At 42.0% G+C, this 22,791-nt stretch overlaps 1 protein-coding gene across 3 annotated transcripts in view; it reads right to left on the reverse strand.

The window, feature by feature from the left end:
• BBS7 (Bardet-Biedl syndrome 7) overlaps window positions 1-22,791 on the reverse strand; it is a 78,681-nt gene that overhangs the window by 35,677 nt on the left and 20,213 nt on the right. For all 3 annotated transcript variants that reach the window (XM_077476839.1, XM_077476838.1, XM_077476840.1), the window contains exons 7-13: window positions 22,353-22,539; window positions 19,586-19,658; window positions 12,554-12,670; window positions 9,602-9,732; window positions 7,327-7,411; window positions 970-1,072; window positions 675-867 (exon numbers count right to left, since the gene is read on the reverse strand). In XM_077476839.1, coding sequence (XP_077332965.1) covers window positions 675-867; window positions 970-1,072; window positions 7,327-7,411; window positions 9,602-9,732; window positions 12,554-12,670; window positions 19,586-19,658; window positions 22,353-22,539 — 889 coding nt within the window. The remainder of the gene's footprint in view (window positions 1-674; window positions 868-969; window positions 1,073-7,326; window positions 7,412-9,601; window positions 9,733-12,553; window positions 12,671-19,585; window positions 19,659-22,352; window positions 22,540-22,791) is intronic.

Below are 22,791 nucleotides of genomic sequence, written 5' to 3' on the forward strand. Positions count from 1 at the left end.
GATGTGGGGTCTATAAGACCCCAAATCCCTTCTCTGCCCTTAAAAGCATTCAATTACACCAAGATTGGTGTTTTCAAATGCTTTTGATTTTTGAAAATGGCACCGTTGACATCCGGGCAAACCGGAAGTTATCTCAGGTCATTGCTTCCGGGTTACCATAGCCGAGAGCCGATCAAAGTTAGTCCTGGCTTTGCTTGGCTCACCGATCAGCTGGCCAGAAGCACCGGCTGATCGGTCAGGTCTTCTGGTGGGATGGGAGGGCCAGAGAAAGCCGCAGAAGGTGGTGGGGAAATGGGGTGGAAACGTCCCCTCCCGCTACTTGGAAAAGCAATCCACCTAATTTCTGCCCCTTTCTAAGCCTAATTTATCTAGACCTGTTAAGCATAAATTGCTATACTTACCTGTCCTGCAGCCGCTCCGGTGTGGCCCCACACTGAGCTGTCAGTGGTGGCTTCAGTGTGCGGGAGAGACAGCCGACAATGGAAGCCCTATAGTAACTATGGGTGACGTGACTTCCCAGCCATTGTCGGTTCTCTCCTGCACAAAGCATCTGCTGCTGTAGATTAGGCTTACAATGTGGCAGAGCGTAGGTTTAGCATTAGTTTTGACTGGAATTCCACTTTAAGATAATTTCTTTAGTCACATGTCATACAACATAGTCTACAATCACTTACCTGTATAAGAACATTGTCAATAGCCATCTGAACCTCTAAAATAAGGCTGTAGCTGGCATCATCCTTATTAAGTGTAAACTTGTCATTGACACTGAAGACCGGCACTGCTGAGACTGCCGTGGTAGACTGTGACGAGTGCTGATACTTCTCTCTCTCCTGCACAACCTTGAACTGTAGCTGCTCCAGCTCAGACCTGGGTACATAGTAATGGATAGGACTGCTGTCAAGCATTCAACAAAACAAATTTCATTAGAACTGCATGAAATACACTGCACATATTTTTGTTAGCACTCACCTTAAAGATGCGATTTTAGCTTGCATTTCTTGACTTACTTTGAGTTCCTCCCCAGGACCAGATTCCCTGTGGACTGGCTCTGTAGTGAGTCCAGTCACCCAGCCTGACAGAAAAAACAGATATACATTCTATATATGCAGTTCTTTTCAACAATGTAACACATAACAAGCAGGCCCTCAAACCTGGGGTCACATTAACATGAGAATTACTATATTATATCATTTTATACACACACATATACCGTATCTCACAAAAGTGAGTACACCCCTCACATTTTTGTAAATATTTTATTCTATCTTTTCATGTGACAACACTGAAGAAATTACACTTTGCTACAATGTAAAGTAGTGAGAGTACAGCGTACAGTTTACAGTGTAAATTTGCTGTCCCCTCAAAATAACTCAACACACAGCCATTAATGTCTAAACTGCTGGCAACAAAAGTGAGTACACCCCATAAGAAGAAAATGTCCAAATTGGGCCCAATTAGCCATTTTCCCTCCCCAGGGTCATGTGACTTGTTAGTGTTGCAAGATCTCAGGTGTGTTAAATTTAGTGTTATCACTCTCACTCTCTCATACTGTTCACTGAAAGTTCAACATGGCACCTCATGGCAAAGAACTCTCTGAGGATCTGAAAAAAAGAATTGTTGCTCTATATAAAAATGGCCTAGGCTATAAAAAGGTTCCCAGGACCCTGAAACTGAGCTGCAGCATGGTAGCCAAGACCATACAGCAGTTTAACAGGACAGGTTTCACTCAGAACAGGCCTCGCAATTATTGACCAAAGAAGTTGAGTGCACGTGCTCAGCGTCATATCCAGAGGTTGTCTTTGGGAAATAGATGTATGAGTGCTGAAAGCATTGCTGCAGAGGTTGAAGGGGTGGGGTGGTCAGCCTGTTGGTGCTCGGACCATCCACTGCACACTGCATCAAATTGGTCTACATGGCTATCATCCCAGAAGGAAGCCTCTTCTAAAGATGATGCACAAGAAAGCCCACAAACAGTTGGCTGAAGACAAGCAGACTAAGGACATGGATTACTGGAACCACGTCCTGTGATCTGATGAGACCAAGATAAAAACTTATTTGGTTCAGATGGTGTCAAGCATGTGTGGCGGCAATCAGGTGAGGAGTACAAAGACAAGTGTGTCTTGCCTACAGTCAAGCATGGTGGTGGGAGTCTCATGGTCTGGGGCTGCATGAATACTGCCGGCACTGGGAAGCTACAGTTCATTGAGGGAACCATGAATGCCAACATGTACTGTGACATACTGAAGCTGAGCATGATCCCCTCCCTTCGGAGACTGGGCGCAGGGCAGTATTACAACATGATAATGACCCCAAAAACACCTCCAAGACGACCACTGCATTGCTAAAGAAGCTGAGGGTAAAGGTGATGGACTGTCCAAGCATGTCTTCAGACCTAAACTCTATTGAGCATCTGAGGGGCATCCTTAAACGGAAGGTGGAAGAGTGATAGGTCTCTAACATCCACCAGCTCCGTGATGTCATTATGGAGGACTGGAAGAGGACTCCAGTGGCAACCTGTGAAGCTCTGGTGAACTCCATAAGGGTTAAGGCAGTGCTGGGAAATAATGGTGGCCACACAAAATATTGAAACTTTGGGCCCAATTTGGACATTTTAACTAAGGGGTGCATTCACTTTTGTTGCCAGCAGTTTGGACGTTAATGGCTGACTGTTGAGTTATTTTGAAGGGGCAGCAAATTTACACTGTTATACAAGCTGTACACGCACTACTTTACATTGTAGCAAAGTGTCATTTCTTCAGTGTTGTCACATGAAAAGATATAATAAAATATTTACAAAAATGTGAGGTGTGTACTCACTTTTGTGAGATACTGTACACAAACACACACACACCCTTGAAAAAGTATTCATACCCCTTCAGATTTCCCACATTTAGTCATGTTACAACCAAGAACGTAAATGTATTTTATTGGGATTTTATGTAATATACCAAACACAAAGTGGTACATAATTGTGAAGTAGAAGGAAAATGATAAATGGTTTTCATTCTTTACAAATAAATATGTAAAAAGTGTGGCGTGCATTTGTATTCAGCCCCCCCCCCTCCCAAGTCAATACTTTGTAAAACCACCTTTAGCTGCCCATTCTTCTTTCCAAAATAGCTCAAGCTGTCAGATTGGATGGAGAGCATCTGTGAATAGCAATTTTCAAGTCTTGCCACAGATTCTCAATTGGATTTAGGACTGGGCCATTTTATCATATGCATATGCTTTGATCTAAACCATTCCATTGTTGCTCTGGCTATATGTTTAGGTCCGTTGTCCTGTTGGAAGGTGAACCTCTGTCCCAGTCTCAAGTCTTTTGCAAACTCTAACAGGTTTTCTTCTAAGATTGCCCTGTGTTTGACTTCATCCATCTTCCCATCAACTCTGACCAACTTCCCTGCCCCTGCTGAAGAAAAGCTTCCCCACAACATGATACTGCTACCACCATGTTTCACGGTGGGGAAGGTGAGTTCAGGTTGATGTACAGTGTTAGTTTTCTGCCACACATAGAGTTTTACTTTTTGGCCTCATCTGACCAGAGCACCTTCTTACACATGTTTGCTGTGTCACCACATGACTTCTCCCAAACTGCAAATGGGACTTCTTATTGCTTTCTTTCATCAATGGCTTTCTTCTTTTCACTCTTCCATAAAAGCCAGATTTGTGGAGTGCACAGCTAACAGTTGTCCTGTGGACAGATTATCCCACCTGAGCTGTGGATCTCTGCAGCTCCTCCATAGTTACCATGGGCCTCTTGGCTGCTTCTCTGACGAATGCTCTCCTTGCCCAGCCTCTCAGTTTAGGTGGACGGCCATGTCTTGGTAGTTTTGCAGTTGTGCCATACTCTTTCCATTTTCGGATGGTGGATTGAACAGTGCTCCATGAGATGTTCAAAGCTTGGGATATTTTTTTTTTTATAATCTAACTCTGCTGTAAATTTCTCTACAACATTATTCCTGACCTGTCTGGTGTGTTCCTTGGCCTTCATGATGCTGTTTGTTCACAAAGGTTCTCTAACAAACCTCTGAGGGCTTCAAAGAACAGCTGTATTTATACTGAGATTAAATTACACACAGGTGGACTATTTTTACTAATTAGGTGACTTCTGAAGGCAGCTGGTTCCACTAGATTTTACTTAGGGGTATCAGAGTAAAGGGGGCTGAATGCAAATGCATGTACATATCACTTTCCTTCCACTTCACAATTATGTGCCACTTTGTGTTGGTCTATCACACACGATCCAAATAAAATACAGTTACATTTTTGGGTGTAACATGACAAAATGTGGATTATTTCAAGGCACTGTATATTGAGCAGGCCCCTAAACCTGGGGTCACATGAACAGTTAAAATGTTCTACACAGTACCCTTGAAGGGAAGTATAATTTCATAGTACAATACAAAACATAACTCTGTGAATGTAAATATTGACAAGGAAAAGGGGGAGTAAGGGAGAAAAATAAAAAATAAAAATAAAAGAACCTTCACATAAAAGACCTCAAAAGAAAAAATGTGGGTTCAGTTGGACTTTTTAGGCATAAAGAAAGTTGTAAACACAACCAGTATATTCAAAAGAAATTATTTCTATTTATTTTTAAAACAAAAAATAAACAAGATGGCCACCATTAATGGCGGCCATCTTGTACACAACAAACAATATGATAGGGGTGAATGGGCTGAATAGTCTGCCTTTTTCATTCCCCCTTTTACCTTCCTTCTTTACCCAGTGGGAACTTGGTCCGTTTTCATTGCACCTTGAGCTCAGGGGATACTAAACAGTATCCATCACCGATCCTACTTCTGTTTACTTACGTCTCAAGAACACTTATTAAACACTGAAGATTTGAAACCTTATGAGCCCAATACACCTTTAAAGTGATTCCACTAAGCTCAAAATCTATATTTATATTTTTCTGCTCAACAATTACTTCCCTTTTTTTTTCCCCCCTTTTTTTCCTTCCCTTTCCTCTTTTCCCTTTTTTTTTTTTTCCCTTTGTGGAGAAATGGTTGTGTAATCAATCGTACCAACTTCCCCAGTCTCCTTCGGAAATGGTGGTCTCTCTATATGGGACACACTCTATGAAGGAATAATACTATTATCAGCTCCTGAAGAAGCGTCATCACAGACGCGAAACATGTAGAGCACCAAAAATATATGTAATTGCTGACTGTATGGTTGATATCCTTGATCCTATATGTATATAGATATATATTTTGTCTTTTCCTTTTTGGATATTTGAAATGGATTTTACTATTTTTGATAGGATGTCAATTAGGTCTTAAATGTGTAGTTATAAGGAGGAAACATTTCTTTTTTGTGTGTAAAAAGGAAATTGAACTCTTTATTTTCTGTTTTTATTTTTTGTTTTAAAAATAAATAGAAATAATTTCTTTTGAATATACTGGTTGTGTTTACAACTTTCTTTATGCCTAAAAAGTCCAACTGAACCCACATTTTTTCTTTTGAGGTCTTTTATGTGAAGGTTCTTTTATTTTTATTTTTATTTTTTATTTTCTCCCTTACTCCCCCTTTTCCTTGTCAATATTTACATTCACAAAGTGATAACCAGGACATGGCATTTTATTTATCAGTGTATCCACAGACACCACCCTGTGATAGATACACATTTGTTCTATTTCAAATAACAAAACATAACTCGTTATAACCGAAACAGCAAAATATTTAATATAGTCTATAATTTTGTTTTACTTACTGACACTACCTTTCTTGACCAGTATATGGTTTACATGGGTCGTATATCTGTTATTTACAGTCTGTTAGTTCTAGTGAGAAATGTAGGTAATAGTGAGCTAACTACATGACGCCAGCCTTAAAATGTTTGTATTTATGTAATAGATGCAGTTCTGCCCCCTCATCTGCCTGCCTTCCTGTCACACCGACTGATTCTTAGCCCTTGTACACACGGCCCGACATTCCAACAAAAGCCGTCGGATTTTGTCCGAAACTTGTGTTGCATACACACGGTCGTCCAAAGTTGTCGGAAAATCCGATCAGTCAGAACGTGATGATGTTATTTCGTTACGAAGCGACTACGTTCAGGCTAGTAGCCAATAGCTTTGGTCTAGGAATTTGATCTGAGCATGCGTGGCACTTTGTCCGATCGGAATTTTCTACACACAATCGGACAAAGTCTGATTGGATCATGTTGTCGGAAAGTTTTATAGCCCAGCGCTAAAACTTTGTCCGTCAGATATTCAGACGGAAACAGTCCGATGGAGCCCACACATGGTCGGGTTATCCAACAACATGGTCCGATCGGACATTTTCCGTTGGAATGTCCGACCGTGTGTACAAGGGCTTAGGGCTTGTTCACACTAGTGGTTTGGAGGCAGTAAAACCCAGTGGTAAAGCTGAGCTTTTACCCCCCCCCCCCCCCCCCACTGCTACCCCCTTTAGCTGCAGAGGCTGCAGTTGTGGGTGTAAACATGCAGCATCCGCCACACATGGCCACAGCAGGAATGGAACTGCAGGTGATGCATGTGGTTGTGGCATGCTAAGGAAGGGTTTAAAGGGCTAAAGCAGGCAGTCAGGAGGTGATACAACACCTTCTCACTGCCTGTCAAATGCTCTCTAAAGATCGACCTAAACGCAGACAGCAAAGCTCATGTTTACAAGCTCTTAAGCCCCGTACACACGAGCGGACTTTTCAACATCCAAAGTCCGTCAGACCGAGTCCGTCAGACTATCCGATCGTGTGTGGGCTGCAACGGACTTTAGCTTCGCAAAAGTCTGACGGACTTTAGAAATGAAGCATGCTTCAAATTTTCCCGACGGAACTCCGCTGGACCCGGTCCCCTTCGAAAAATTCGCTCGTGTGTGTGCTACTCCGACGGACTAAAACCGACGCTAGGGCAGCTATTGGCTACTGTCTATGAACTTCCTACGTCGAATCCAGTCGTACGTCATCACGTTCGACTCCGTCGGAGTTTGGTGTGATGGTGTGTGGTCAAGTCCGTTTGGTCGAAAAGTCCGCCAGAACTCCGTCGGAACTCCTTTGGAGGTCTGTCAGACTTAATCCCTCTCGTGTGTACGGGGCATTACAGTCTCTCCAGCCCTGCCAATCCTACTAGCCTTGCTATTGGTCTTCATTACCAAGCAGGCACCTACCAAACAGCAGAACTGGAATCCACGTTGCCAGTTTTGTGCAGGCCATGCCACAGGAAAAACTACTCAAAATAATAAGGGTCTCCACCACAGGTGGGTTGGTAGAAAACTCATGTCCCAGTCCCCATTAGAATTCCTTCAAAATAATTGACAAAATAAAATATAACATATCTCATTTTCCACTACTGCTTAACTGACCAGAATAAGTGGACAGCACAATTTCATCATAGCCTTCCTTCCCAACACAGCCTCCCTGGATAGACGTTATACTTTCTGTCAAGGCCTAGGGAACAAAGGAGAGGAACAGTAATACACTGGAACTCATTTCACATAACCTGCACCAATTTACTCATGAAGCATATTTTAAGCAGAATCCTGAGCAAAGATAAAGACTCTAGTTTTATACTCATTAGCGAAGGGCATTTATTTTTAACTACTGCTACTAAAACCAACAGCCTGAGATAGCCTGTTGACTTTTAGACTTTTTGCCAGTTCATTGGTTATTCCATGAACAAAAGCAATGATTTATACATAAAAAAAAACAAAAACAATAATTAAAAAATGCATGCGACGGTGCACAAGACTGAAACAATGCTTCTATTTGATCACTTGCTTATCTTAAAGTGGCTGGAAACCTAAAACATAAAATATGAACAAAGCATATCCCTCTATAGTGTGTACTTGTCTCAATCCAGAGTGTCAGTTCTGTCTGCTGCCTTGTTCCTCTGCTATTCGTATAAATCACTTCTGACACCAAGAGAAAATTGGCGACATGGGAGAGACCGTCAGCTGATTGATATGAAAGAACTATCATCATAATGAACATTTAGAGACTCGAAATCACACTTTTCTTCAGATCTCTGTCTTAGATTTTTACTATACCGCTCATAGCGTCTGCAGGAGCAGAGGAAACTCCACTGGGGCTCGATCACTGATCCTAAGATGATGGTTGCCCTGTCTCTGGGTTTCTTGTTGCCCATATAATATGCCACTATTATTTGAACATTTCAAGTTAGTTTCCTGAAAGATCCTTGGCCTCCTCCATGAAATCTGTTCCCTGGTTTCTTCAGCAGTTTATTTAATATAAATGATAAAATTTTGATGATTTTAAGTTCATAAAAAGATCCTCTTGGTCTCCATCTGTTCCCCCTACGTCCTACTAATACCCGGCTGGGGTAATTTCCCTTGGTGTATAAGCCTGTTGAATGCTGTTCATTCAATTTTTGAGTATCAATGTTGTGACAATACATATAATGCTTTACTGCTCCTGAAGAGGCCGACTGGCGAAACATGTCGAGCAAAGAGCATTTGTCAACAACATAAGAATTTGTGTTTGATATTCCTTGCTTGTTTTTAAAATTTGTACTTACGCATTTTTAACGTTAAAGTATAATAAAAAAAAAATTGTATAACTTGTGTGTTATGGTACCTTTAAAGCCCCCTATTTGCCGTTTCTCAAAATATTTTGGAATCCATTGATCTCTCTCTCTCTCGTCCCTGTTGAACAACATTGATTTCTACATGGCTGGATGGTTTATATGATGTGATGTTATTTTTCTAAATTGGAGGTTTCTTTTTATTCTTCTCTATATATTCCTAATCTATAGATTATTGATGCAATGTTAATTGACACTTTAATAATGGATGTATACACTTTATTTGAAATAATATAATGATTTATTTTTTAAGCCTGTTTCTGACGTCTCTCGAACACTTCAGAAAAGATCTATGAATACAAGCACTCAGGAAATCATCATTTTAGTGTGTCTTAACAACATAAATATGGACTACAGTATCTCTCCATGTATGACCATTTAGCAGTAAACCAATATTCTTGCGCAATGTGTGTTGATCAGGTGATCTATAGTTCAAGATGGATAATGTCTCAGGCCTTGCTGCCCTCCAGGATGGGTGTATCCTAGCAATCAAAAAGGGAATAAAGAAGAGAGAGCGCAAAAGCCTTGTGCATTATCTTTTGATAAGTTTATTTAAAAACAAATTAAAAACTACTCATAAACATGTAAAAGAAATCTGCAAAAGGAAATGCTCAGAGGCTCTGATGAAGAAGGTAATCATTTGAAACGTGTCAACCAGCAGTGGTCCTTATGTCCTCTCCATCATCTGGAGACTGTGGTTATCAGACCGATTGCCATCATTTGAAGGCTTTTACATTGCAGGTTTCTTTCACATGCTTGTGAGTAGTTTTTAATTATTTTTTTAAATAAACTTATCAAAGGATAATGCACAAGGCCGGTGCGCCCTCTCTTCTTTACTCCTTTTATGACCATTTAGCCCCTGCCCATTGGTAACATATCCTAGAAATGCCCCTCATATGAACAGTGACAGCAACTCCAAATATTTTCATGCAAGTGCCTGGAGCGCGTCTATTCACAAGGCTTACACAATACTTGTTCAATTGGAAAAGATACAAATATGTTATTTTAACAGATTATAACCAAAATGACTGACTTACATGGTCGAAGTGAAGCACAGGCTCATTTGCACTGTCCAAGCCATAAATTTCCACTGTCCCATCATCACGACCAATTAGCATGTCCTTGACTCCATCCCCCATGATGTCAAAGTTTTCAATGCACAATACACCTGCCAGTATGTATAAGATTCAATATATTATTTATATACACCAAAACAAGATAAGATTAAGCAATGATAAATTCTGAGCTGAATAGGATCTTATTAAAGTTCCACACCAGTACTACTGATAATCACACTTAGGTAGCCCATGGATGGATCAGTTTTTTTTCATTCAACCGACAAGTTGAACCAAAAAAAAATAAAAAATTTACCTGCTCCTCCAATCCACACACTTTATGTGGATGGGGGAATCCTCCCCGCTGAACTATTGTATTCTGAAAGTAGGGAGACTTCCCTGTTGTCAGAATACACTGATCAGCATTGCAGGTTATAGCCTGCAATGCTGATCAAGCGTGGAAAATCCGATAGGGTGATTATACAGAAGTTGATTGGTGGATTGACTTCTGTGGATTGACCTTGCCCATACATGGATCAAAATTCAGCTGGTCCCTGCTTAACTGGCTGAATTCTGGTCCATTTATGGCTGGCTTCACCCAGACAGAAAATCACCGGAAACCATGTTTACTTAAACAAAAAGCTACTGACTGCTATGCTTAGCCAAATAAAATGCTACTGAAAGTCATACTTCTCCAAACAGAAAACTTATGAGAGTCACGCTTTCCCAAAGAGAAAGCATCCCTTTCTCAAACAGAACACTGCAGAGAGACACACTAAAGCTGGCCATACAATTTTCAAAATTCAGCCAGTTCGCAGGAAGGGGCCACATTTTGATCCATGTGAAGTTGCCCCCACTCGACAGAAGTTGTTTGTTTCAATAAATTCTTTTGAAGGGACATGCTAAAAAAAAAACGTATCGATCAGCAGCTGGTCCCGCCTTCAGAATACAATTTCCCGGAAGGTAGGAGGGAAAATATTCCTCCATATACTTCATTTTCTGTGGCTGAAGTAATCTGTTAGTTTTCTTCAGTTTAAGTAAGCATCTATTGCCAGCTTTATCCTAACAGCAAGCTACTGGGAGCCACACCTAACCAGATAGAAAGCTACCGAGATCCACACTTACCCAAACAGAAAGCTACCGAGATCCGCACTTACCCAAACAGAAAGCTACCGAGATCCGCACTTACCCAAACAGAAAGCTACCGAGATCCGCACTTGCCCACACAGAAAGCTACCGAGATCCGCACTTGCCCACACAGAAAGCTACCGAGATCCACACTTGCCCACACAGAAAGCTACCGAGATCCACACTTGCCCACACAGAAAGCTACCGAGATCCACACTTGCCCACACAGAAAGCTACCGAGATCCACACTTGCCCACACAGAAAGCTACCGAGATCCACACTTGCCCACACAGAAAGCTACCGAGATCCACACTTGCCCACACAGAAAGCTACCGAGATCCACACTTGCCCACACAGAAAGCTACCGAGATCCACACTTGCCCACACAGAAAGCTACCGAGATCCACACTTGCCCACACAGAAAGCTACCGAGATCCACACTTGCCCACACAGAAAGCTACCGAGATCCACACTTGCCCACACAGAAAGCTACCGAGATCCACACTTGCCCACACAGAAAGCTACCGAGATCCACACTTGCCCACACAGAAAGCTACCGAGATCCACACTTGCCCACACAGAAAGCTACCGAGATCCACACTTGCCCACACAGAAAGCTACCGAGATCCACACTTGCCCACACAGAAAGCTACCGAGATCCACACTTGCCCACACAGAAAGCTACCGAGATCCACACTTGCCCACACAGAAAGCTACCGAGATCCACACTTGCCCACACAGAAAGCTACCGAGATCCACACTTGCCCACACAGAAAGCTACCGAGATCCACACTTGCCCACACAGAAAGCTACCGAGATCCACACTTGCCCACACAGAAAGCTACCGAGATCCACACTTGCCCACACAGAAAGCTACCGAGATCCACACTTGCCCACACAGAAAGCTACCGAGATCCACACTTACCCAAACAGAAAGCTACCGAGATCCGCACTTACCCAAACAGAAAGCTACCGAGATCCGCACTTACCCAAACAGAAAGCTACCGAGATCCACACTTGCCCACACAGAAAGCTACCGAGATCCACACTTGCCCACACAGAAAGCTACCGAGATCCACACTTGCCCACACAGAAAGCTACCGAGATCCACACTTACCCAAAGAGAAAGCTACCGAGATCCACACTTACCCAAAGAGAAAGCTACCGAGAGCCACACCTAACCAAATAGAAAGCTACCGAGAGCCACACCTAACCAGATAGAAAGCTACCGAGAGCCACACTTGCCCACACAGAAAGCTACAGAGATCCACACTTGCCCACACAGAAAGCTACCGAGATCCACACTTACCCAAACAGAAAGCTACCGAGAGCCACACTTACCCAAACAGAAAGCTACCGAGAGCCACACTTACCCAAACAGAAAGCTACTGAGAGCCACACTTACCCAAATAGAAAAAAGAAATGAATGAGAGTAATGTTTTCTAAAATATAGATACTAAAAGGCCACACTTACTCAAAAATAAATGTTACTCAAACAGAAAGATACTCAGAGCATCATTTACCCAACTAAAAGTGTACGTTTTATGAAAATACTGGAAAGGGAGTGTTTAGCCTATATTATTATTGAACACCCTCCAACCCAGTTTTATTCACCACATAGTAAAATAATGGAACTATAAAGAAAGGAGTGAAATAACTTCTTGAGTTTCCCCCACGAAAAAAAAAAAAAAAAAAAAAAAACACACACACATTGTGTGTCCTGTACAATCTTAGTTTACATTGTATCTCTATAGATAAGACAGGAGGCATATTAATCAAATTATTTTACAGATTTTTGAATCAAACCTCCTCTCTTCTTCTCATTGAATATTTCCCATTTGGGCACAGGAGAATCTTTTGCAATTTGAATTAAGCCAATCTTGCCATCTGATGTTCCATACAAAAGCTCCTCTCCGCTCTCACCTAGATATAAACGGAAGAAATATAGTTGATAGTCAACAAAGTTACTATGCACGTGTTTTATTTTATCCATCTGAATGAAAACCAAATTGCAAAACCGTAGATACTGAAAACTACTGAATCAATTCTATTATTTCTGCTACAAAATAAAAAAAGGAATCTTAGAAATACTTTTTTTTTTCTCTTTTGAACCATGAAAATTGTCTCATTGTCATTAACCCCTTCAGCCCCGGGAGATTTTCCCCCTTAATGACCAGGACATTTTTTTGTGATACAGCACTGTGTCGTTTTAACTGACAATTGCGCAGTCGTGCGACGTTGTACACAAACAAAATTGACGTCCTTTTTTCCCCACAAATAGAGCTTTCTTTTGGTGGTATTTGATCACCTCTGCAGTTTTAATTTTTTGCGCTATAAACAAAAAAAAAAAAAAAACTGAGCGACAATTTTGCTATAATAAATATCCCCAAAAAAAAACTAGAACATTTCTTCATCAGTTTAGGCCAATATGTTTTCTTCTATATATATTTTTGGTAAAGTATATATTGATTGGTTTGCGCAAAAGTTATAGTGTCTACAAAATAGGGGATAGACTTATGGAATTTTTATTATAATTTTTTTTACTAGTAATGGCGATGATCTGCGATTTTTTAAAATCAGGAATGTGACATTGCGGCAGTCAGATCGGGCACTTTTGACACTTTTTTGGGACCACTGACACTTATACGGCGATCAGTGCTATAAAAATGCACCGATTAAATGTCACTGGCCGGGAAGGGAGTTAACACTAGGGGACGATCAACTGGTTAAATATGTTCCCTCGCGTGTTTCTAACTGTGGGGGGATGTGACTGACTGGAGGAGGAGACAGATTGCTGTTCCTAATTACTAGGAACAGCAGATCTGTTTCTCCTCCCCTGTCCCACACACACATACAAATCCCCATTCTGACTCTCGTGCCCGTGATCGCATGTGGCCAGCGGACATCGCTGCTGTGCGCATTGGATCCCCTGCCCTGCAGCAGGCGCACGCATGCCTGCTATGGCTCTTAAGGGGGCCAACGTACCAGCATGACCATTCGTGGGAACGAGCCGACCTGCCGCCATATAATGACGGCTCATGGTCGGCAAGTGGTTAAAAGAGCAAACTTTGGAAGCTGTGCACAAAAAGGCAGGAATCATACAAAGGACTAGTCATCAGTGTTGCCTGTGGTCTCCCTGCAGCTGACCTTTCCCCATTATGGACTTTAAATGCCTTTTTCTGCATTGTCTCTGTGTGGAGGCCAGCCATCTTGGTCAAGGCAGGGTTTTGCTTTCTCATGTCAGAGCCTTGAGCAAAAAGAATGGTGAGCAGCACAGTAGTATTCTCTCCAAGTCTCATTCCAAATATCCTGAGACTAGCAGGCAGAGGCAGCAATACCTTTGGTGTCACGCTTGAGATATACAGCTATGAGGCTGTAGGCACACCCACATACCAGAAAATGTATTTCTATTTTTTAGGTGGAATGCAAAACAAAATATATATTTTTTTTTAGGGTACTGCTTAGGCACAATGAACACTTCCAGATGTTCCCTATAACCGACCAGGTTCCCTGTGCCTTTAAGGAGTGGGCCCCCTCCAGACAAACTGGCCTTAATTTATCTACTGCTATAGGTGATCAAACATGGGACACTCTGAAAGCTATAGAGTTAGGACCACAGTACAGAGAAGAACCTTGACGAGGCACTGCAGCTTTCACAAGAATTTGCAAACGTGTGCAACTAAGCCCTCAGTCTTTGACTGGGCTAATGTCATTTTTTTTGTAGGCTAGCTGGTAAATGTGCTTGCCAATTTTTTTTTTGTTTGTAATGAGCTATAACCAACCAGGGAAACACAGCACCTAAAGCTGGAACTGACAATATCCTCACCGCTTCGGTCTTCATTTGCAACAGAGAAGATGGGGGAACAGATGGTCCTCTATTTCCTCTGTGGGCAGCCAACCTGACCGTGTGCAGCAGTCTCGGGCTCTATGGTGGAACGGTGGCAGGAGGGGAGGAGCCCTTCCAAGCCCTGTAACATTGACCAAGCAGCTGTGAATTCGCTCAGTCACTTTTACCTAAAAGCTGATCGCCAGCTGTAAAAATAAAATAACATAACACTCCCTTTCCTCTTTCTGTTGGGGAACCCCAAGGTTCCGTCCTTGGGCCTCTCCTATTCTCTATATTGGCCAGCTAACCTCCCATGGCTTCCAATACCACCTCTATGCCGACGACACCCAGATCTATCTCTCCACTCAACTCACCCCCTTAATCTCCTCACGAATCTCAAACTTACTGAATGACATATCGATATGGATGTCACACCACTTCCTCAAACTCAATCTTTCTAAAACTGAGCTTGTTATATTTCCTCCTTCACAGCCCTCCCCTATGACTTCACCATTAATATCAACAGCACAACTATTGATCCCTCCACACATGCCAGGGTCCTGGGTGTAATCCTTTACTCTGACCTCTCCTTCAGCCCCCATATCCAATCACTGGCTAAATCCTGCCGCCTTAAGCTCCGCAACATCTCCAGAATTTGACCCTTCCTGACTAATGACACCACAAAGCAACTTATTCACTCCTTGATTATTTCCCACATTGACTACTGCAACTCTCTCCTTAATGGCCTACCCTTACACAGGCTATTCCCCTTCAGTCTATTAGTCTATTATGAATTCTGCTGCTAGGCTAATACACCTCACTGACTGATCCATGACTGCTGCTCCTCTCTGCCAATCCCTTCACTGGCTTCCCCTACCCCACCGTGTAAAATTCAAAATGCTAACCATAACATACAAGGCCATCCACAACAAAAAAAAAAAGGTGATTCTTAGGAAATTTGTTTAGTTTTTATGCCCAGCTGTAGGCCACTGTCTATATGCTTTTTATATAACGTGATATTACTGGAATGGAATCCAGCAATGTCGGCACCCCAGCTATTTCCATTGGCACTCAGGTGCTCCTGCCACCATCTTCACAGCCGGTTCCCTACTGCGAATGTGCAAAGTGTGCTGCGCTTTCTGAATTGCCTGGAGGTGGGGGGGAAGGAGGAGGGGAGCTGAACTTCCGTGTGATCTCGCCATGGCGAGATTTCTCAGAAGTAGGAACGGGTACCTGTCAAAAAAAGGTACCTGCTTCCCCTGAAAGGTGCCAAATGTGGCACGGGAGGGGAGGAGGAGGCAGATAAGTGGAGTTTTCACTTTTGGGTGGAACTCCTTTTAAAGTGATATTAGGCCCACATGTTTTTAACCCTTTTGCCTCCAGAGCCGGTTTTTGCATATGTTTGCAGACATCTGAAAAATCATTTTAACCCTGAACAATGGCATGCTGGTGTTAAACTTTTTTGGGGAGGGAGCGGCAAACATCCTTCCCCGGTCAACCCGCACTCAAACTCTCCATGGTGATGGACCCTCCGGCACTCACCCCTACATGGCTTCTCCTCCGGGCCAACATTAACCGCCTCTTATCCGGATTGGCTGGGAGGAGAAGCCAAAAGACAATGGCAAATATTAATTGGCTATGGTAACAAGTGTATGGGTTCAAGCCAATTAGAGCCTCTGGCTGTAATCATGTGGCTTGAAAAAGAAAAAAAGAACTCATACAAGACGTATGAGTCCGGCGCCCCTGTGCCCCTAATAGAGCGGACACTCCTGGCCATGAAGATGAGAAACACCCCAAGCATTTTGTATTTTCTGAAAGCAGACACCCTAGAGAATAAAATAATGGTAGTTCCAATTTTTTATGCCACGCGATATTACTGAAAAGGTCTAGGAAGTGCAAAATGTTATTAAAAAATGCACGAAAGTTAATTTTAGGGCACACAAACTTAATAAATTACCCAATTTTTTGGTAATATCTAAAAGAAGAGGTTGCACAAGTAAATAAATACCCAACATGTCAAACCTTAAATTTGTGTGCGCCTGTGAAATGGTGAAAAACTTCAGTACCCTATATATTCCCTAGGCGACACACGTTAAAAGCTCCCTACAGTTAATTCGTTTAGTGTTACGGAGGAAGTCTGGTGCTCTCACTCCAGCATGTGCAGCAATATGTAACACGTGTATTACAGTCAAAGTTTTCATGCGTAGGCACCTCCAATGCGTGCATTTACGTTCCTATGTGCCTAAATGTGGGTGTAGGGGGCCTCAAAAAAAAATTTGGGAGGGATTTTTCCATCACGTAAGTGACAGGTTCTCTAAACACTTGCCGACCAGCCGCCGCAGTTATACTACGGCTGGTTGGCTCAGCTGAGCAAATCACCATTGGTGTACGTCGGGCTCGTACACAGCGATCTGTGGGCGCACGTGCACCCATTGGCCAGCGGAGGAGCCCATCAGTGGGTCCGGCGGACAGGAGATGACACACAGATCCTGTCTTTTTGCTATGCAGGAAGACAGATCTGTGTGTTGTTCCAGGCAGCTCATCCCATGTGTGGGAACACATTTAACCTCTTGATCGCCCCTGATGTTAACCCCTTCCCTGTCAGTGCATATTTTTAGCACTGAGCACTGTAATAATGTCACTGGTTCCCAAAAAAAAGCTTAAAAAAATGTCAGTTAGGTGTGCGATCTGTCCGCCGCAATGTCACAGTACTGCTAAAATCGCAGATCACCGCCATTACTAGTAATAAAAAAAATAAATAAAAAAAGATGCCATAAATCTATCCCCTATAATTTTTGTGCAAACCAACCAATATACGCTTATTGGGCTGTGTGTTTTTTTTTTTTTTTTTACCAAAAATATGTAGCAGAATACAAATTGGTCTAAATTGATGACGAAATTCTAATTTTTAATTTTTTGATTGTGTTTTATAGCAGAAAATAAAAAAAAATGTTTTTTTTTTTCAAAATGGTCTTTTTTGTTTTGTTTATAGTAAAAAAAACAACTAAAAAAGCACAGAGGTGCGCAAATACCACCAAAAGAAAGCTCTATTTGTGGAAAAATAGGACATTAATTTTGTTTGGGTACAATGTTGCACACCTGCGCAATTGTCAGTTAAAGGGACGCAGTGCCGTATCACAAAAAAATGGCCCAGTCAGGAAGGGGGTAAATCCTTCCGGGGCTGAAGTGGTTAATGGGACATCCAGAGTCTTTTAGACGCCCAATATATTCCATCTGACAGGCAGGATCCTGTTTGTCAGATTTACACACGCCAGTGTGTAAACCCCCTGCTGTCCGGTCTGTACGACTGTATGACATACTTTCCTGGCGAAAGGATTAAAGCACCTTCAGCAGCTTAATCACTTACTGAGTATGCAGCTTCTTTATCTTTTAATTCTTGCCTTTGTTCCTGTTTAAGCTGGTGACATGACTATTGCCCCCATGTTTTCAGTTTCAGAGTGACCCCTTTCTCTTGCAGCATTCGTATGGAGCCACCCTTATATTCAAGGACTAGAAGCTGCATCTCAATACTCTGTGTGTATAAATAGAAACACACAGCCCTGTAGCCTCAAATAGTGAGGCAATACCCCACTACTCCCTCCTCCCCACTTCCTTCTCCAAGCCAGGAGGATGGCTGGAGACTGCATTGTACACTGTTAACTCAGCACTGAGAGAGCAGGAGCATGTAAAGCTGTAAACAAAAAGTGCTGGAGTAAGGATTTTAACAAATAGTTTAATAGGGATTTTTTATTGTATTAAACCCCAAGCCAAAAATGTAATATATAGCAGCTTACCAATTAGATGTAGTAGCTGCATTAGTTTCCTTTTTGAGGCTTTTCCCCTCTGTTTAACTGGTGATCTGGCCAGTAACACACTTCCTGTCCAGAGGAAAAGTAACATTGCTCCAAGTGGGACCGCAATCTCCATGATGGGTGCTTGCCCTGTATCACCACATTATCTAACATAGATATAGAATTGGCTGCACACCACTTAAATGAAGATGCTTAAACTTTATTCCATGTATCACACAGGGACAGCACAAGTGACATCAGAACTGCAATCATTAACGCGTTTCACATATGTCTCAGTGTAAAACGCGTTACCGAGTGCAGATTCGGTGTCACTTATGCCATCCGCGTATAAAGTTTGAGCATCTTCATTTAAGTGGTGTCCCGCCAACTCTTTCTATTTCAATACTCTTCCTGTATCAGGGTGCCAACACTCAATGTAGGAGCAACAGAGACACCTCTGGACAGCAGCATTGTCAGTCTGATGGAAGGGTGGTATTCAGTGGAGCTAAAGAACTGCCGTTTGCTGCAAGCAAGTAGTTTTTTTTTTTTTTTTTCAGAAAACCAGCACACAGGAGATGCCAGCTCCGGTGAGGGACAGGACATTTGAAGGAAAGGCGAGTATAAACTGCCTTCAGTTCTGCTTTTCATGCACTAGCAGATTTAGGTACACTAAAGCCCCATACACACTATCAGTTTTTCTGCTGCATTTTTCCTTCAGGATTTACCAGAACCATATAATATGAGGTCAAACCTTAGGAGTTTCAATTTGTATGTAATCAGGCCCTTGCACTACATGGTATGGTAAACCTGAAGGAAAAAAAAATCAGCAGAAAATCTGATAGTGTGTATGGGGCATAACACATTTAAGCCAAACTCCAGCTAATACTATAATACCAGTTAAAGCAATATATATTTTTTTTCTTTTTTGGGATAAAGGTTTTACATAAATAAATAAATAAATAAAAGCTGATCAATGTAAGCACCCTTGTCAGTATTAAGTGGATTGGTTCAACCCTCTAACTGTTACATCTGCAGGACAGCTTGTTCTGTCAAACAAAAAAGACTTACTGGCTAGATCACCAGGTGAAAATAAGGGAAAGAGAGCCTAAAAAAAAACGAATTGCAGCCATCATATCTAAGAATTGGTAAGTTGCAATATAATAAATGTTTGCTTTTGGGTTTATTACCACCTTAACATCCTAAAGCTGTAAGCAAGCTCACCTCCATCCCCACCGTTTAAAGCTAAAACAGAAGGTGGTCCAGGAACTTCAACTTCATACGTTAAATCAGAACCCTAGAAAAAAAAACAGGATATGTTGTCTCATACAAATATTTCAGATATTCAGAGCTACTTTACACCATGAATCGCACAGGATCGCTCTGTGATTGTACTTTTCCCTAATGCGAGGAAAAAAATGCTTCTTCGCTTCTGCCTCCTATATTCACAATGCTTTATGAGAAATGTGGCTCTGTTCATTGCTGAATTCTTTTTTTTATTCCTTATTTAGTCATGGAACTCAGCAAAGCAATACAGACCAGCCTGCATACATTACGTAACAGAGTGACATTGCCCAGAGCGGTTGAATTCGGTTTTAACATTTGCCACTAAGTATCTCTTTCTTGAGATCAAATACTAAGCCCTGGTTCACACCAGTGCGGTTTTGAAGTCGAGCTACTTCACCGCACCTTCAAAGCATTGCGATTTTATGTGCAGCTTGCTGATATCTGTGTGACTTCATTTAACAGATGTCAATGCAAGTTGCACTGAATCCGCACAGAAATAGCGCAGGAACCTTTTTCAGAGTCACCGCAATTTGAATGGTTCCATTACCACGGATGGGGTGCGATTTGTAATCCAACTGTCAAGATGCATGACAAGTTGCACTGGTGTGAACCAAGCCTTAGGAAAGAGTCACATCTTTCAACTGGTATTACAATGTTCAAATCTACCTTTTCCCCGTTTAAAATGCAGTACTCATAAAAGAAGAGTATGCTACACTTTTACCACATTTAACTTTTTCTTTCTCTCAATCCTGACTGTGTTGAATTAGTACAAAGAATGCCCGATCCAAAACTTGCATGACTATCCTGTGTAAAACCTGGGCTGACACAATGGCATAGGCCAATATTACATATAGTAAAACCTTGGATTGCGAGCTTAATTCGTTGGAGGAACATACTTATAATCCAAAGCACTCAGATATCAAAGCAAATTTCCCCGGAAGAAATAATCAAATGATTCGTTCCACAACCATTTATTCATAAGGCCTTCAGTTTATAGTCCATATAAAAAAAGATTATAGCAATGTGATAGGTTATGTAACCATAAAATGTCCATCCACAAATGGAAGCCTCCACAATGGGATTAGAAACCAAATCCAGCAGGAGCTACACAGTATAAAAGAGAAGAGAGGCGCCTCTAAGTGTAGCAATATGGTTACATTTAATGAAGGTACAACATTTAGCAACTCACATGGTTGATGATTAAAAGAGGCACATCTAAGCTGGCTGGAATTCTGCCAGCAAAAGTCCGATGGTGCATACACACGGTCGGAATTTCTGACCAAAAGCTCAAATCTGACTTTTGCTGGCTGAATTTCTGATCGTGTGTATGGGGCTTTAGAGCACAGCGTGGAAGGAAGGAAAGTCTATGTGGACAGCTTTACCATGAATGCTTGCATACTTAGATGTGCCTCTTTTAATCGCCAACCATGTTAGTTGCAAAATGTTGAACCTTCATTGAATGTAACTGTATTGCTACACTTAGAAGCGCCTCTCTTCTCTTTTATACTCAGTTCAAGTCAAAATTTAATTTAAAAAAATGTGTTTTGCAAAACACTCTCAAACCAAGGTTTTACTGTAGTAGTAAATAGCAACCAATCAGAAACTAGCTTCCAGCAGTTTACATTAGGAAGACTACAAGAACTCAAACTGAACTGGCTGATGAAAATTTCTGTGACCCACCCGTCCTTTTCTGGAAACACAGAAGGAAAGCTACACTGCCGGGTTTCCTTACCCCCAATGGTGGCGGCAGCACATGACAGCTGATGCAAACATAAGCTGTGGTGCTGACATCACTGGACCCTGGGGCAGGTAAGTGTCCTATTATTAAAAGTCAGCAGTTGCAGTATGTGTAGCTGCTGGCTTTTAATTTTTGCAGGGATGAGAGGACCCCTGCTTTAAGGTTGCCATACACAGTTAGAATTTCAGCCAAATCATAATGCCATTTGGTTGTGGGTGCTGCTGTCAGTATCCTGGGCTCAACAAAAAGTCAATGGTTCAGTCAACTTTTGTGGAACCAGCGGTGCCAGACAGTGGCAGCCACAGCTGAAGTTTTGCCTGATTCAACATGAATTGGCCATAAGGAACCAGGTGGAAAATTGTTGGCTAAACAGAACTGTTCAGGTATTCTGACAGCCTGGCTATTGGAACACAGTAGCCCACAGCAGGAGTTTCATCCATCAATACTGTTACCATGGATGAAAGAGTCTATCAGATATCTTTTGTTCAGCCTGCTGTATGGCCAACTTTAGAGACCACTGGGACAAAAATGGACACTCAGGCCAGCCATACGTGGTTTGAATCTTGGCCTGTTCAGCAGGAACCGGCTCAGATTTGAGCCGTGTATGGGTAGACTGAATGTACAAAGTCGATTAATCAACTTGGGTACAACCAGCATGCTGGGTTTTACTTGCGATTATTGCTAGCAGCTGCTATAGCCGCTAGCAATAATCACTGTCTTCTCCCGACGGGAACCCGGGGTTGCAGGAAAGAAATTCACTCCATGTATGGCCAGCCTAAATCCCCTTCAAAGGAGACAAGGACAGGAGTTCAAACACAGATGTTCTTAGCCTTTCCTGATGGTAGCCAGCCAGATCAGGTGAACATTCTCCCGTTTGAAGGCACCTAGTTATTACATGCAAGTCTAGGAGTTGCAATGGAAGAGAAAGAGCACGAGAAGCTAAATGATAAAAAGAAAAGACGTTACCTCTAAAATACGAAGCACTCGGTCCTGGCACGCTAGTATAGGGGTGATTCGCTCCAACTTTTCTACTGGTAGACAAATGACATCACTAATTTTATCCCCAGACAAATAGTAATGTTGGTCTTTGCAATCACAATAGTGGTTGTAAATATAACTTGCGCACAAAAAAAGATCAGAACCAGATATATGCCTAGAAAAGACAGCATAAACAGCAAATCATAAAAAATTTCTTCAATCTGCCTTAAATATCACAAAATACCAAACAAGATATTTAAACACAGTAGATATTCACTATGTAAAAAAGCCACATTTTCTTGTTTGGTTAAAGCAGTGTTTTTCAACCTTTTTTTTTATTCAAAGGCACCCTTTAGAACTGCAGAGGGTTTGTTCACACCAGGAGGTGCGTCTGAGCTTGCACGCTTTTTTCTGCGTTCCCGCACAT

This window comes from Lithobates pipiens, unplaced genomic scaffold (genome assembly GCF_037356315.1).
Source record: "Lithobates pipiens isolate NorthernLeopardFrog02 unplaced genomic scaffold, aLitPip1_a1.2 Scaffold_13, whole genome shotgun sequence".
Lineage (NCBI taxonomy): Eukaryota > Metazoa > Chordata > Amphibia > Anura > Ranidae > Lithobates > Lithobates pipiens.